Source organism: Gorilla gorilla, chromosome 6, assembly GCF_029281585.2.
Source record: "Gorilla gorilla gorilla isolate KB3781 chromosome 6, NHGRI_mGorGor1-v2.1_pri, whole genome shotgun sequence".
NCBI classification, from domain to species: Eukaryota; Metazoa; Chordata; class Mammalia; order Primates; family Hominidae; genus Gorilla; species Gorilla gorilla.
In genome coordinates, this window is record NC_073230.2 from 75124537 (window position 1) to 75140389 (window position 15853).

General features: G+C 40.5%; 1 protein-coding gene across 1 annotated transcript in view; it reads left to right on the top strand.

The window, feature by feature from the left end:
* VKORC1L1 (vitamin K epoxide reductase complex subunit 1 like 1) overlaps positions 1-14788 on the top strand; it is an 85104-nt gene extending 70316 nt beyond the window's left edge. Inside the window, exons 2-3 of the mRNA XM_031012803.3 lie at positions 4911-5020; positions 10325-14788. Coding sequence (XP_030868663.1) covers positions 4911-5020; positions 10325-10551 — 337 coding nt within the window. The 3' untranslated portion in view covers positions 10552-14788. The remainder of the gene's footprint in view (positions 1-4910; positions 5021-10324) is intronic.
* Positions 14789-15853: the final 1065 nt, after the last annotated feature.

Sequence of the window (15853 nt, forward strand, 5' to 3'; positions counted from 1 at the left end):
TCCAGCCTGGGCAACAATAGTGAAACTCTGTCTGAAAAATAAATAAATAAAAATAAAGAGAATTTTAAGATTATTGTTTTAAAGAATAAATGTTGATATTCTTAAAGTGGTAAAAGCAAGATAATGGCATATTTATTAGTAACAAAAATTTAAACAACAAAGAAAAAAGCAAATGATTTCCAAAATATCAATAACAAATCAGTAAATAAAGGTAATCAGAAGTTTAACTTCCTTGTGGCTGGGCACAATGGCTTGTGCCTGTAATCCCAGCACTTTGGGAGGCTGCAGTGGGCGGATCACTTGAGGTCTAAAAAATACAAAAAATTAGCCAGGTGTGGTGGAACATGCCTGTGGTCCAGCTACTTGGGAGGCTGAGGCAGGAGAATCACTTGAATCTAGAAGATGAGACCAGCCTGGGCAACATGATGAAACCCTGGCTCTACCAAAAATAAAAAAAATTAGCCCTGCGTGGTGGTGGGAGCCTGTAATCCCAGCTACTTTAGGAGGCTGAGACAGGAGTCTCACTTGAACCCGGGAGGCAGAGGTTGCAGTGAGCTGAGATAGCACCACTACACTCTGGCCTGGGTGACAGAATGAGACTCTGTCTCAAAAAATAAAAATAAAAGAAATAAAAGTAATTCTCAAGTGATGAGTATGTAGAGGTGGAGATGAAACAAGAAAGGCAAAATTATTGAAGCTGGGTGATGGGTACCTGGGGTTTTTTTGTTTTTTTGTATGCGTTTTTTTTTTATAGTACCCTTTCTCTTTACCATAGCAAAATAATACATGGGCGTTTATTACACTCTTGTGCTCACTTTGTGTATATGCATTTGAAGTTTTCTATTATATAATATTTTTTTTTTTTTAAGAAAAAGCAATATTTGGCTGGCCACAGTAACTCACACCTGTAATCCCAGCATTTGCGGAGGCCAAAATAGGTGGAATGCCTGAGCTCAGGAGTTTGAGACCAGCCTGGGCAACATGATGAAACCTCATCTCTACCAAAAATACAAAAATTAGCCAGGCACGGTGGTGGATGCCTGTGGTCCCAGCTATTCGAGAGGCTGAGGAGGGAAAATTGCTTGAGACTGGGAGGTGGAGGTTGCAATGAGCGCAGATCGCACCACTGCACTCCAACATGATTGACAGAGTGACCCCATCTCAAAAAAAAAAAAAAAAGCAACATTCTGGCTTACCATATTAGCGAGTCAAAAGATAATATTTAGGGCTGGGTGCGGTGGCTCATGCCTGTAATCCTAGCACTTTGGGAGGCCAAGGCGTACGGATGACCTGAGGTCAGGTGTTCAAGACCAGTCTGGCCAACATGGTGAAACCCCATCTCTACTGAAAATACAAAAATTAGCTGGGCGTGGTGGTGGGTGCTAGTAATCCCAGCTACTCAAAAGGCTGAGGCAGGAGAATCACTTGAACCCAAGTGGTGAAGGTTGCATTGAGCTGAGATTGCGCTGCTACACTCCAGCCTGGGCGACAGAGCCAGACTGTCTCAAAAAGAAAAAAAAAAATAGCAATGTAAACATATTATTTAGAAATGTGGAAGTAAATAAGAGTGAAAACAGGGCCGGGCGCGGTGGCTTACGCCTGTAATCCCAGCACTTTGGGAGGCCAAGGCGGGCGGATCACGAGGTCAGCAGATCGAGACCATCTTGGCTAACACGGTGAAACCCCATCTCTACTAAAAATACAAAAAAAATATCTGGGCGTGGTGGTGGGCGCCTGTAGTCCCAGCCACTTGGGAGGCTGAGGCAGGAGAATGGCCTGAACCTGGGAGGCGGAACTTGCAGTGAGCCGAGATCGCGCCATTGCACTCCAGCCTGGGTGACACGAGTGAGACTCCGTCTCAAAAAAAAAAAGGTGTGAACAGTTAACAGACATCAAAGTGGATGCCTCTGGGATGAGAACTGACTTGGGGAGGGCTGGAGGAGGGAACATCTCTGTATTAGAAGGCTTTGATGTTATTTTATTTTGAAACCTTATGCATGTATAACTTTGATAATATATTCATTTGTGGATTGCCACATTGTTTTCGAGGAAAATACCCATGTGTTCTTACATGAATAATCAGGCATAGACCAGTGCTTTGAATATATAAAAATTCTGTTTAGCCATGATAATTTTGGCAGTATGCCATTTATTTCTGTTGCCAAAGGCAGTGATTTAAATTGGAATTCCTGCCTGGGATGAGTAGGGCTAAGAGGTTTGATTGCATATAGTTTCCCCGTCTGTACTCTGGCCCCCAGCAGTTTGTTCTTTATGCAGCAGCGAAGAGTGATCATAAATAAGCTTATCTCACTCTCCAGTTTGAAAGCTACTAAACGTCTTCCATTGCAATCAGAATAAAATTCACTCTTCGGCATGGCCTACACACAAGACCCTAAATAATGTAAATGACTGGACTCGCTCCCAGTTCTCCTGTCACTCTCCTCAATCACCATGCCCCAGCCTCAACGGCCTTCCTTGGCACACCCACAGCTCATTCCTACCTCAAGGCCTTTGACTTGCCATTGCTCATGAGACCGATTGCTTACCATCACTCAGGATCTCATTCAAAACTTCATTCCTGGAAAAGGTCCTTCCCGACCATCAAGCTAGAGGAGCTTGCTGCACCCCTTCTCTGCCCACAGCTATGGATCTCCAAGTGTGGGCTTCAGACCAGAAGCGTCAGTGTTGCCTGCAAGCATTTCATTTTGTGTTGTGTTTTCTCTGGAAATGCAGAGTCTTAGGCCCCACCACAGACCCACTGAAGGAACAGCTGCATTTTAACCAGACCCCAGAGTGATTGTGCTTTAAAAATTTCAGAAGCACTGATCTAGAGTTTCCCCTTCTAATTTTCCTGTGTATCTGTTACAAGGTGTGTCCATTGCTGCAGGTAATCTGGCATTTGTTTACCCGTTTATTATTTCTCTTCCCTAAATAGAATTTAAGGTCCACAAGGGCAGCACCTCGTCTGGCTCGTTCACTTCTGGATCCCCGGCATGTAGCGTCAGTGCACACAGTACATGCTCAATAAGTATTTAGATGAGTGAAAGAATAAATGAATATAGTGGAAATTATTTTATGTTCTTTGAAATGTATAACTGAAGGCTGGGTGTCTTAGCTCAGCCTGTAATCCCAGCACTTTGGGAGGCCAAGGTGGGAGGATTGCTTGAGTCCAGTACTTCAAGACCAGCCTTGGCACATGGCAAAGCTGCAACTCTACAAAAAAATACCAAAAAAAAAAAAAAAAAAAATAGCTGGGTGTGGTAGTCTCAGCTACTTCGGGAGGTTGAGGCAGGAGAATCACTTGAACCTTGGAGGTCAAGGCTGCAGTGAGTCATGATTGCAACTGCACTGTAGCCTGGGCAACAGAGGAACATCCTGTCTCAAAAAAACAAAACAAAACCAAACAAACAAACAAAAAAGGATTGCATAATTGTACAATAAAAATCTTCATGGCTTTCACTTGTTTGTAAAATTGGGGTGATTTTTCTCTCCCAACATCATCGTTATACAGGGTTTTCATTCTATATCTTGGGCATCAAGTGCCATTAAACTATTGTGGCCTGTGAAGAATTACTTATTTATCCTTGCTTTGGGGCAGTTTGTCTTCAGAACCAAAGTTTAGATTTTGTTTAGACTACTCCTCTACTGACTTAACACCATAACTGGTTATTTTTTTTTTTTCTTAGTATTTAAGAAGCACTCTCGTTCAATCCAGAGTTAACATTATCTTTAAAGGTTTTTTATTCAAAATGAATGTTTGATATTTGTATCAAGTTTTATCAAATAAGTTAACAATTTTTAAAAAATCAGATTTTAAAAATGTTAAGTCAAATGCAAGATTTAAAGTTAAATTGCAAATAAAAACTGATAGGGCATATAATGTATCCGGTTTTTTACATCTGAGATAGGATTCCAGGAAAGACCTATAGTTTCTGATATTATCCTGCATTTTTTTTTTGAAATGGATTTTTGCTCTTGTTGCCCAGGCTGGAGTGCAGTGGTGCAGTCTCGGCCCACTGCAACCTCTGCTTCCAGGGTTCAAGTGATTCTTCTGCGTCAGTCTCCCAACTAGCTTGGATTACAGGTGCACACCACCATGTCCGGCTAATTTTTTGTATTTTGAGTAGAGACGGGTTTCACCATGCTGGCCAGCCTGGTCTCGAACTCTTGACCTCGTGATCTGCTCGCCTCGGCCTCCCAAGTTGCTGGGATTATAGGTGTGAGCCACGGGCCCAGCCCTACATTTAAAAAATACATTCCCAGTATATTTCTTAATGCATATCCTGGTGAAATTTGTGAAGAAACAACTTTTCAATCTATATTCTTTGAGTGAATAAATAGCACAACTTACATTCTGTGGTTTTCAACTGGGGGCAGTCGTGTCCCAGCGGACGTTTGGCAATGGCTGTGACTGCATTTTTGGTAGTCACACCTGGGATGGAGGAGTACTGGCAGCATCTAGCTGGGGGAGCTCTGGGGTACTGTTAGTTATGTAATGCACAGAACACCCCACAGCACAAAGAATTATCTAGCCCAAAATGTCAGTGGTCCACTGCAGTTTAGGAGACCTTGGCTTAACCATAGAGAAGTCTCCTTCTGCAAATACTAATGCCATTGGAAAACGAATACTTTGCCCTTCTGGAGAAGAGAATATATAGAAATTGGCAACTGAGAGATTCAGATGGGTATACTGGCACCTTTAGATATGTTCATTTTAGATGATTATTTCTAATCAGAAATCTAGTGACTGGCCTCCCTCTCTTTGGGGCAAATCACTCTCTCAACACAGGAAATTTAAGACATTTCACAACTTAGTTGATTTTAGAATTGGATAACATTCTCAAATAATGATACATTTTTTAAAATAGGGAAATTCAAATATAGGGTTACTGGTTTTCCTTATTTTACAGATGGGGTCGAGGATTTGGTCTTTTGGGTTCCATTTTTGGAAAGGATGGTGTATTAAACCAGCGAAACAGTGTCTTTGGACTTATATTTTATATACTACAGTTATTACTTGGTAAGTATTTATCAATACAAAAATAAGTTTGTTATATTCCATTTAGTACTTTGTGTCTTTGCCCTGAAGTGTCTTGATGTTAAAGCATGTGTTATTTATAGAACCACTAGCGTGTACAACATTTTTGTGTTATGAAAACTTGATTCACTGAGATTTTTATTATATTATTGTTGAATTTATGTCAATTGCTGTTTAATCATGGAGAGCAGTATCTCATGATGTCCAGAAAAACCAGTCCCATTCCAGGAAATTATCACTCGCATCCTCCCTGTTAACGTTTTTTCTTATTTTATAGACTCTGTGGCCTTGAAAAATATCATATATTAAGGGGACATTAACAAGAAACCATATTCATAATCCCATTACCTTTACATATCCACTATTTCCACAGTCTTCTGCTTTTAAAAATAATTTTTGGGCTGGGTGCAGTGATGCACGCCTGTAATCCCAGCACTTAGGGAGGCCAAGATAGGCAGATCACCTGAGGTTGGGAGTTCGAGACCAGCCTGGCCAACATAAAGAAACCCTGTCTCTACTAAAAATACAAAATTAGCTGGGCGAGGTGGTGCATGCCTGTAATCCCAGCTACTCATGAGGCTGAGGCTGGAGAGTCACTTGAACCCGGGAGACGGAGGTTGTAGTGAGCTGAGATCGCGCCATTGCACTCCAGCCTGGGCAACAAGAGCGAAACTCCGTCTCACAAAAAAGAAATAAATAATAATAATAACTTGGGGCCAGGTGCAGTGGCTCACACCTGTAATCCTAGGACTTTGGGAGGCCGAGAAGGGCAGATCACTTGAGCCCAGGAGCAACATGGTGAGACTCTGTCTCTGTAGAAAATACAAAAATTAGCCAGGTGTGGTGGCACACACCTGTAGTCCCAGCTACTTGAAAGGCTGAGGTGAGAGAATCACTTGAGTCCAAGAGATGGAGGTTGCAGGGAGCCGAGATCACACCACTGCACTCCAGCCTGGGGGACAGAGCAAGACGCTGTCTCAAAAACTAATAATTTAATGTGAACTGTGTTTCAACATAGTGTCGTTTATCCTAAGTGTTATTGTTAACATCTAGGTTTTACTCCTTTTACTTCCAGATAATGCTGCAGTGATCAACTTTGTTTAAAGACCTCCTGCTCCTTCCTTCTTTGAATTATCTCCACAAAATAAATTTCCAAGCATAGGATCAAAAAACACAGATATTTTCAATTTTAATCAGTGTTACCAATTTGCTTTTCCCTCAGTTCTTTGGTTTCCCTGAAGCTCCAGCAGTCTTTATTTTTAAGACATGCTTTGTAAAATTTCTTTTTTTTTAATTGTAACGATAATCTTCACCTGGAAAAATTGCTAATAGTTACACATTAGTACCTATTACTTTAATTTTTACTCTTTTTAATTTCCTTTTATTGCCCATTTAGCATTTAGTTATTGGATCCCGATACTAGTACATTTTTATATGTGTTACAGACATTTTATGCATTCTTTATCCTTTTTTGTTAGTGTTATGAATTTGTATTGTATTAAGTTTTTATACTTTTAGAGTTAAATCCATCTGTTGATGCCTTTGCATTTTATTTTTCTTCTTTTTTGTAGATCTTGTTGCATACCAATGCTTTTGTATTTTAATTGTTAATATTCCATTACCTGTCAGCTCTTCTGATTTGGTTCATTAAAAATACATGTAACTCTTCTATCTGAAATTGATTTGTTATGAGGCAAATTATAAATCTAAATCATTCTCAGTAGTTCTGTCGAGTTTGCCCAGTTCCATATCTATGTATTTATCTTGCAGAAGTAGAAAGATGTGTGCACAAGGATATTCATAGCAGTACAGTGTAAAATAGCAAAAAAAAATGGAGGTAGGTTACAAATAGGTAATGATTGAATAAATTAGAAAATACTATGAAATACTATGTAGCCATTAAAGGAAAAAGGAGATCTATGTTTATATCCTAGAAAGATAAAGACACTATTTAGTGAAAAAAGCAAATTTTGATATAATAGGTATAGGATAAACGTGTTTGTATACATGCATGTAAATGCATAGAAAAGGGTCGGGTGGTTGGGGAGGAGGGAGAAATTTCACTATGTATTCTGCATATTTCCATTTTGCTGGATTTCTAGAGAAGAATATGAAGTATAAGCCCAGATGTAAGATGTTTTCCCTTAAAGGCAAAGAACCTAAGAACAGCCTTTGACTAGATTAACTCTTGAAGATAGAGGTGTGACAGCCAAATTTTTGTTTTACCATTAATTTAATGCCATGGTATATACATATTTTAAATCATATTTATCATATGTGTTTTTTCATTCGCATTTTTTGACTCGCATTTAGATGCTTCACGTGCCTTTTAATGTTGGTGTCTTCATGGGAGGCACATTTGAACTAACCTAGCAGTTTCCAGAGCACAGCATCTGTACTCCCTTCTAACCTGTTTGAGATACAGCATTTTTAATTTAATTTTTTCATAGGTAATCCATTCACATGGTTCAAAAGTTTTTTAAAAGGACCGGGCAGAGTGGCTCATGCCAATAATTCCAGCATTTTGGGAGGCCAAGATGGGTGGATCACAAGGTCAGGAGTTCAAGACCAGCCTGGCTAACATGGTGAAACCCCATCTCTACTAAAAATACAAAAATTAGCCAGGTGTGGTACCGCACACCTGTAATCCCAGCTACTTGGGAGGCTGAGGCAGGAGAATTGTTTGAACCTGGGAGACAGAGGTTGCAGTGCGCTAACGTCGCACCATTGCACTCCAGCCTGGGTGACAGAGCGAGACTCCTTCAGGGAAAAAAAAAAAATATATATATATATATATATATATATATATACATATATAAAATGTTACACAAAGAAAAATCTATCCCACCCCTTCCCTTTATGCCTGGTTTCCAGTGCTCCTCAGCCCCGACTGGTAGCTTGTTATTGTCTCTTTATGCATATACGAGAAAGTACAAATACACAATCTTAATTTTCCTCCTTTTTAAAATATAAAAGGCAGATGCTATACCCACTGTTCTACAGCTTGCATTTTCTTTTTTTGCCTGATGAATATATCATGGTGATTTTTCCATATCAGTATATTAAATGTCTTCATTCTTTTTTTCTACAGCTGCAGAATAATCCATTGCATAATTGTACCATCATTTATTTAGAGTTACAGCACATTTTAAATTCCATTGGGAATTTGACCCTGAGCCAAACATACCTAGCTGCATTACAGTAGCATTTAATGGATATCTGGTATTTATACACTATTCTAAGTGCTTTAATCCTGCATTATCTCAGCTCATTTAATTGCCCAGCAGTCTTAAGAAGTAGGCATGATTGTTATCCCAATTTTACAGTTGAGAAAAGAAAGGCATAGAGGAAGAAATAAGTTGCCCGTATCATTCTGAAGTTAACTTTCTTAGGTAAAATTGTGACCACATTAATTTCGAAATGTTAGTTGTTTAGCATAGGTGAAGTCAGCAAACTTTTTCAGTAAAGGGCCTGGCAGAAAATAGGCTTTGCCAGTTGCCGCAGCCACTCAACTCTTCTAGTATGAAAGCAGTCACAGACATTACATAATGAATGACATTACATAAATGAATGAGCATGGCTGGGTGCCAATAAAACTTTATTTACAAAAGCAGGTAGCTGGCCAGATTTGCTAGTCCCTGCAACAAGTAATTCAGCAGCACCTTAGTCTGGAAGTGCCCTATGAAAGCATCTAGGCCCGTGGCTGTGCTGCAGCCGGCCCACAGGCGTCTTCTTGTTGCATTTTTTTTTTTTGCCAGCAGGGCCCAGGATTTCAGCTCTTTAACTGACTTCTTTATACCTGCTCCCACCTGTTATTTTGTTCCTGTTTCTGTTATCCTTATCCATGAGTCATTGGGTAGGAGGGTAGTTTAACATGCTCTGCCTTCTCTGTCCTTGAAAATAAATGCACATATTCTCTATACTGTTGCCTATAAGAAATTAAAAACAATACATGTGAAGATAGAGTCCAGAATTCAGGTGCCTTTTTTTTTCCTTTTTTTTTTTTTTTTTTTTTTGAGACAGAGTTAAGACTCTCGCCCAGGCTGGAGTCCACTGGTGCAATCTCATCTCACTGCAACCTCCGCCTCCTGGGTTCAAGTAATTCTCGTGCCTCAGCCTCCCTTGTAGCTGGGGTTGCAAGCGTGCAATACCATGCCCAGCTAATTTTTTTTTTTCTCTTGTACTTTTTAGTAGAGAGGGGGTTTCACCATGTTGGCCAGGCTGGTCTCAAACTCCTGACCTCAAATGATCTGCCTGCCTTAGCCTCCCAAAGTGCTAGCATTACAGGCATGAGCCACTGTGCGTGGCTTCAGGTGCCTTTTTGTATTGAGAGCCTGGATTTAGCACACATGTCCACCATTTTTCTTGATCAGGTTTGACCCACATGCAGCCAACGGGCAAAATGTGGTTTCCCTTATCCACCAGGGTGAGCCCTTCCTGAAATGTTTATCAAGAGTTTCTTTTTCTCTCTTCAGCAGCTTGTTGGTGTAGTCACCTCTCATTGTGGATTTTTAATCAATTTGATCTAAACATGGAAAAGCAAATTTTACTTTCCACAGATGGGCAGGATGTAGTGAAATTCCAGAGAAGGTTCTCACCAAATGTGTGCAGCTCGGAAGAAAAAGGTTGTGGTCCTCATGTCCCATTATTCATTTGGTGTCTTGGGGCTGTTGATGTTACAAGTCAGCTTCATTGCTTAATGTGATTGTGAAATTGCATGTTTTCTTTGTGTGCATATTTTCAACTAGGCTAGTTTGTGAAATTAGTAATGTTTCACCTGAAAGACTGAGAAATCAAAAACATCACAGCTATAAAACTGGCATTTGGCTGGGCATGGTGGCCTATGCCTGTAATCCCGGCACTTTGGGAGGCTGAGGCAGGAGGATCACCTGAGGTTAGGAGTTGGAGACCAGCCTGGCCAACAAAAAATCAGCCAGGCGTGGTGGCACGTGCCTGTAATCCTGGCTACTTGGGAGGCTGAGGCAGGAGAATTGCTTAAACTCAGGAGGTAGAGGTTGCATGAGTTGAGATTGTGCCACTGCACTCCAGCCTGGGCGATAGAGTGAGACTCCATCTCAAAAACCCCAAAACCTGGCATTATCAACTGCAGAGTCAACCTGTATAATTTTAACAAAACAGAGCAGTATTTCTGTTCTCAATTTTCAGAGTTGGCAGGAAGATCAGTATTCAAACACTGCAGCAAGTCACACAGTGTTATTCCTTGTCACTCAGAAAGCCTCTCTCTAGCACCAAGGCCTGACTGAGCCTGCATCTCTTCTCTTACAGGCATGACAGCAAGCGCTGTGGCGGCTTTGATCCTCATGACGTCCTCCATCATGTCGGTCGTGGGGTCCCTGTACCTGGCCTACATTCTGTACTTTGTGCTGAAGGAGTTCTGCATCATCTGCATCGTCACGTACATGCTGAACTTCCTTCTTCTCATTATCAACTACAAACGATTAGTTTACTTGAACGAGGCCTGGAAGCGGCAGCTGCAACCCAAGCAGGACTGACGCCCGACAGACTCCACCCTAACAGTCTCAAGCCCCTTCCCATTCAGTTTATTTTGCAGCAGGTTTTTATTATTATTATTATTATTATTATTCACAACAGACACTTTCCCTAAGAATCTCAAACTGATTTTTAAAAATCCGGTAAATTAGAAGGGGCCCTCGCTATTTTCTGTGTCAGTCTTCATTTTAAATATGGATACAAAAAGGATACACCGAGCCAATCAAAGACAAGCTTTAACTTTACTTTGAAGTGTTTCTGAAATGATAAAATGTAGCCCTAGCCCCCTGCCCTCAATTGTAAAGTGAGCAACCACTGCTAGTAATTCTTTAATGTGTATAAATTCAATTTCAGGTATAACAAATGTGATCATGACATGAAAATATTCTAGAATAGATACTGTATTAAATATTGCCATGTTTACAATATGTAATATGTTTTTAGCCGATGGATTTAAACATGTAGATTCAACTAGAATCCATTTGTGATATTTGTAAATAAAGGTAGAAATATTAGATCCATTTCTGCAGAACTTACTGTACAGTTTAGTTGGAGTGTAGCACTGAAGAACTGTCAGCTCAGCGTTGACTGAGGAGATAGTGAAAATAGCCTATACACAGCATCTTGTGAAAAGTACTGGCAGCCGTGGTTGCAGCAAATAATAGGGCGAAAAAAATAATAACAGGGTGGTCGGTTCCCTTTCATCTCCCTCTTCTGAAAGGAAAAAATTGAATTGGAACGTTCAAGTCCAGTTTGTGTTCAGTCATAAAACTGGGCCAGTTGTTAACCTTACAGAATGAGTCATGTGGCCAGACCTTCAAGTCCAAGGCCTTCAGACACTAAGGATGGGAAAATGGGTATTTTTCTTTGGAGAAAAGCTGGAAATATAAACATGGCATTTTTAGGTAAAGTTTCTTCCACTAGTTGAATTTTCATGCAGATATTTTTCCTTAACGTTGGTGCCAGTCAAGCAAAGAGTATTATGATGGAAAAGACCAGTCCAAGCCCCATCGCTCCGGAGTGGGAGCCAGTGTTCTTGCTAATTGTTTCTTTCTGCACTAACCACTCAGATGTCTAATTTAATTGTTTTGCAGTCAAATACTGGATTTATAACCTTCAGGGCTAACATGCTGCCCAGTTTGCTTCATCGGGAGAATAGCAACAGGTAGACACATCTCAAGGCGAAATCTGCTCATGTCGCCACTGCTCTCATAATGACACACATGCAGTAAGAAGACTTTTGTAAGGGGATTTGAGTACACCCAAATGAAATTGTGACAGGATGTTTGTATGGTTAACATCTGATATCAGAATGTTAAAAGTGCCTTCTGTCTTAAATCTCAAACCAAATATTTTGCGTGTTGACCTTGGGCAGAAGAAGTGTCCTTCCCTCCTTTCTTCACCGTCAGGTAGAAAACCTGCACTCTGCAGAAGGGTCCTGTGTGATCACTTAATCCTCTGGTTGAGAAGCAGCAGTAATGTTTTTGCTTCCAACCTGATTAATCATTTTATGTTAAAAATAGTCAATGAGACCAGTATCTCTTGAGTGCTTTATTTGCCTTCTCTTTGAAGGGAGGGGACGGGCTCTGCTCTGTAAACTCAAATGTGTAGAGTCAGCAACAATTCCGTAGCTTCCAACTGACTCAGAATTGATGCAACGTAGGTCTTCTGGCCCGAGGCAGGTATCAAGTCCAAATCGTAATGAACTTTTCACCAGTTTCAACCAGTTTCTTAAAAGAGAGCTTAAGTCAAGATTTCATCAAGACTTGTGTTTTCCCATGAATGTGAATCTTTCAATGGCTGTTGGAGTATGTATGTACTGTTCTTGCATTCTGAAGTAGTTAAAGAACTCTAGAAAGTACTGATTGGCCATCTGGTGTCTATGGAGAAAGAAGTCCTCACGTTTGAGGGCTGTACAGTGAGGCCATCTTGTAGCAGCGCATCCAGCTCTACCAAGGCAGTCCTCTGGTTCTTTTTTCTAAGCTACAGTGGAAATGGCCTAATGGTTAAAACTGTGGTATACATAACATCGGTTGTGCTAAACAAGTTCGTGTCCCAATATCCAATGGTTTTTCATCCTATTTTGTATCAGTCAACAGAGTATAGTTAAAGCTTGTCTTGATGTTGCATTCTTGCAAATATCTTCAACTCTTACCTGAGAAAACATGGGAAAATGGTCAGCCAGACCCTTCCAGTTTTTCCTTTGCTTTTCTAAGCCTCGGGGAAACCACTGTTTCAGTTGTATAAAAACTTTTGCCACATTCCTATGGCCCAGTCGAATTAATACCCTTTTTCTCACTGAGAGAGGAACATGTACTGCCTGTCATGACAGCATTGTAATGCCAGTGTCTCAGTAACAGAATCCTGGTGGGTGTTAATTGGGTGTTTTTTGCCCTGGAGAATTCAGATTCCTTTCTATACCTCCGATTCTGCCCAGAAGAGGGGGGGAATCACCAGTGTTACAAAATTAGAAGATTGTTTTGCCTGTTTTAGACTGAATATTTGAACACTGCAGCATTACTAGCCACCAGTGTTAAAGGACAGACAAGGGGAAACATTTGTTTTTAGCAGTAATTCCATGCTTCATCTTTTTTAAGTGATTTGTTCCAAATGAAGCCATTTATTGACTTGATGTTCACAAATATCATTTGAAGAAATAACAGGAATTGGGGTTAGATGATAAATTCTAGGGAATCTAGGTGATTTGGAGGATTTCATTTGTTTTGCATTACAGCTAGTTGCTCTCACTAAAGGTAAATTTCCGGTGAAATAACTCAGGTTTAACTAGCTGTGTGCCCAGAATCACTGTTCCTTCATACATGTGTCCTCTCCTTAAATTCATTACTTTCAAATGATGTTCAAAGCATTGACTATTTTCATTCAAAGAAACTACATTCGGCCGGGCACGGTGGCTCACGCCTATAATCCCAGCACTTTGGGAGGCCGAGGTGGGTGGATTACCTAAGGTCAGGAGTTCAAGACCATCCTGGCCAGCATAGTGAAACCCCATCTCTACTAAAAATACAAAAATTAGCCAGGCGCAGTGGCACACCCCTGTAATCCCAGCTACTCGGGAGGCTGAGGGAGGAGAATTGCTTGAGCCCAGGAGACAGAGGTTGCAGTGAGTCAAGATCGTGCCGCTGCACTCCAGCCTGGCCAACAGAGTGAGACTGTCCCAAAAAAAAAAAAAAAAAGAGAGACTGCATTCAAAGAGGACCAAGACTACAGTGAAATTAACTGTTTGCTGGCTGGGCATGGTGGCTCACACCTGTAATCCCAGCACTTTGGGAGGCCGAGGCGGTTGGATCACCTGAGGTCAGAAGTTCGAGATCAGCCTGACCGACATAGTGGAACCGTCTTTACTAAAAATACAAAAATTAGCTGGGCATGGTGGCGGGCACCTGTAATGCCAGCCCCTCCAAAGGCTGAGGCAGGAGAATTGCTTGAACCCAGTAGGTGGAGGTTGCAGTGAGCCACAGTTGTGCCATTGCACTCCAGCCTGGGCAATGAGTGAAACTCTGTCTCAAATAAAAAAATAAAAATAAAAACTATTTGTTGACTTTTGTTTTTCATTTAGTTTTGGAAAAGACTATTTGCAAAAGTACAGAGTTATCTTCAGCAATTACTTCATAACTTAGATTGGTACCAAGAGTGACAGGAGATCTTGTCTTGGAAGATCATTATTAGATGCCAACAAGGAGACCCACTGTGATTTCTGGTAACCTATTTGGGGAAAAAGACCTAATGACCTAATATGCAATTTCTGTCCTCATGTCTTTTTCTCTAACACACAGGCATGGGTGAAACATTTCAGACACCTCAGGCAGCACTTATGGTTTCTAATTGTGAGAACTACCCTTCCATCAAACAAAAGGGGCAAGGGTGGGAGCCCCGGCTACTTGGTTAAACATTTTTTACTACAAATTCGCCCAGAAAAGGTGAAATATTTTGTTATAAAACTGTATTAAGCATGGCCTAAGTATTAGGTATATGATCTGTGTAGTATGTTCCATCAGAAATATTTCTTACTAGTGCTTTAAGCTCCAGAGTAAACAGTCATTTAAAATGGAGTTCACTGGGCAGGTTTCCCCTTTAATCTAGATAGAAATACTCTTTATCAGAGATTTAAGGCACTGTTTTGCTAACTGGTAAATAAAACCAAATGTAAATATGTAAGAATGTTTATTTGTTGCACATAACTTTTTTGGTATAAAATAAATGTAGAAGTTACCTGTGGAAGTTGTGCTCCCATTATTCTTAAACTGCAGGGTTGCATTCCAAAAGAACTGAAACGAAGTCTTTTTAGACTCAGTAGGAGCCTTATATTCTTGAAGTCAATACTGTAACCTCATTTCTAAGGTATACAGGGTTGATTCTTTTTCTCTTAAATCATATGTAACTTGCAGAAGATTCAGAGTCCTTAGACCTCTAGTTCTTGGAATTCCTGTAGGTTTACGGTGTATGTGATTGTCAAGAATTAATGACAAAATGTGTCACTGCCTACAGTTCTGTGAACACTCAGAATGTATTAATGAGCTGTTTTTCCATAGTTTTACTTTAGCTTACCTTGAATACTCCCTGTATAATCCTCTAAAAAGGTAGCATCGGCAAGAAAGATGAATCCGTTGGAAATACAGCTGAGCCATACTTCACGGAATAGAACAAGTGTGTTCTGTGCTGGAGCTCAAGACCTGTGGAAAGGGACTGCCCCCACTGGGTGCAATGGCTCATGCCTGTAATCCCAGCACTTTGGGAGGTAGAGGCGGGTGGATCACTTGAGGTCAGGAGTTCAAGACCAGCCTGGCCAACATGGTGAAACCTGCCTCTACTAAAAAATACAGAAAAATTAGCCAGGATTGTGGTGTGCGCCTGTAATCCCAGCTATTCAGGAAGCTGAGGCAGGAGAATTGCTTGAACCAGGGAGGCAGAGGTTGCAGTGAGACGAGATCACGCCACTGCACTGCAGCCTAGGCGACAGAGGAAGACTCCATCTCAAGAAAAAAAACAATGGACTGCCCCTAATTTGTAAACCATTTAAATGTGTCTATTACCTTTAACTTTTCTTAATGTTTGTCAACTAAGTTTTATTCATTATACTTTGACATACTGGAACACAAAACTTGATTCCTTTGAAAAACTAAAGAGAAGAAGTTGATAAAAAAAAAAATACAGAAGCTCTAGATTCCTAATTGGAACTGACTACACTCTCATTTTTAAAAAATGAACTGACGATGCCTAATAAAACCACATGAAATTAACTTTTTTCTTTCTTTCATGGAGCTTGCACAGGAAAGCTAAAAAGGA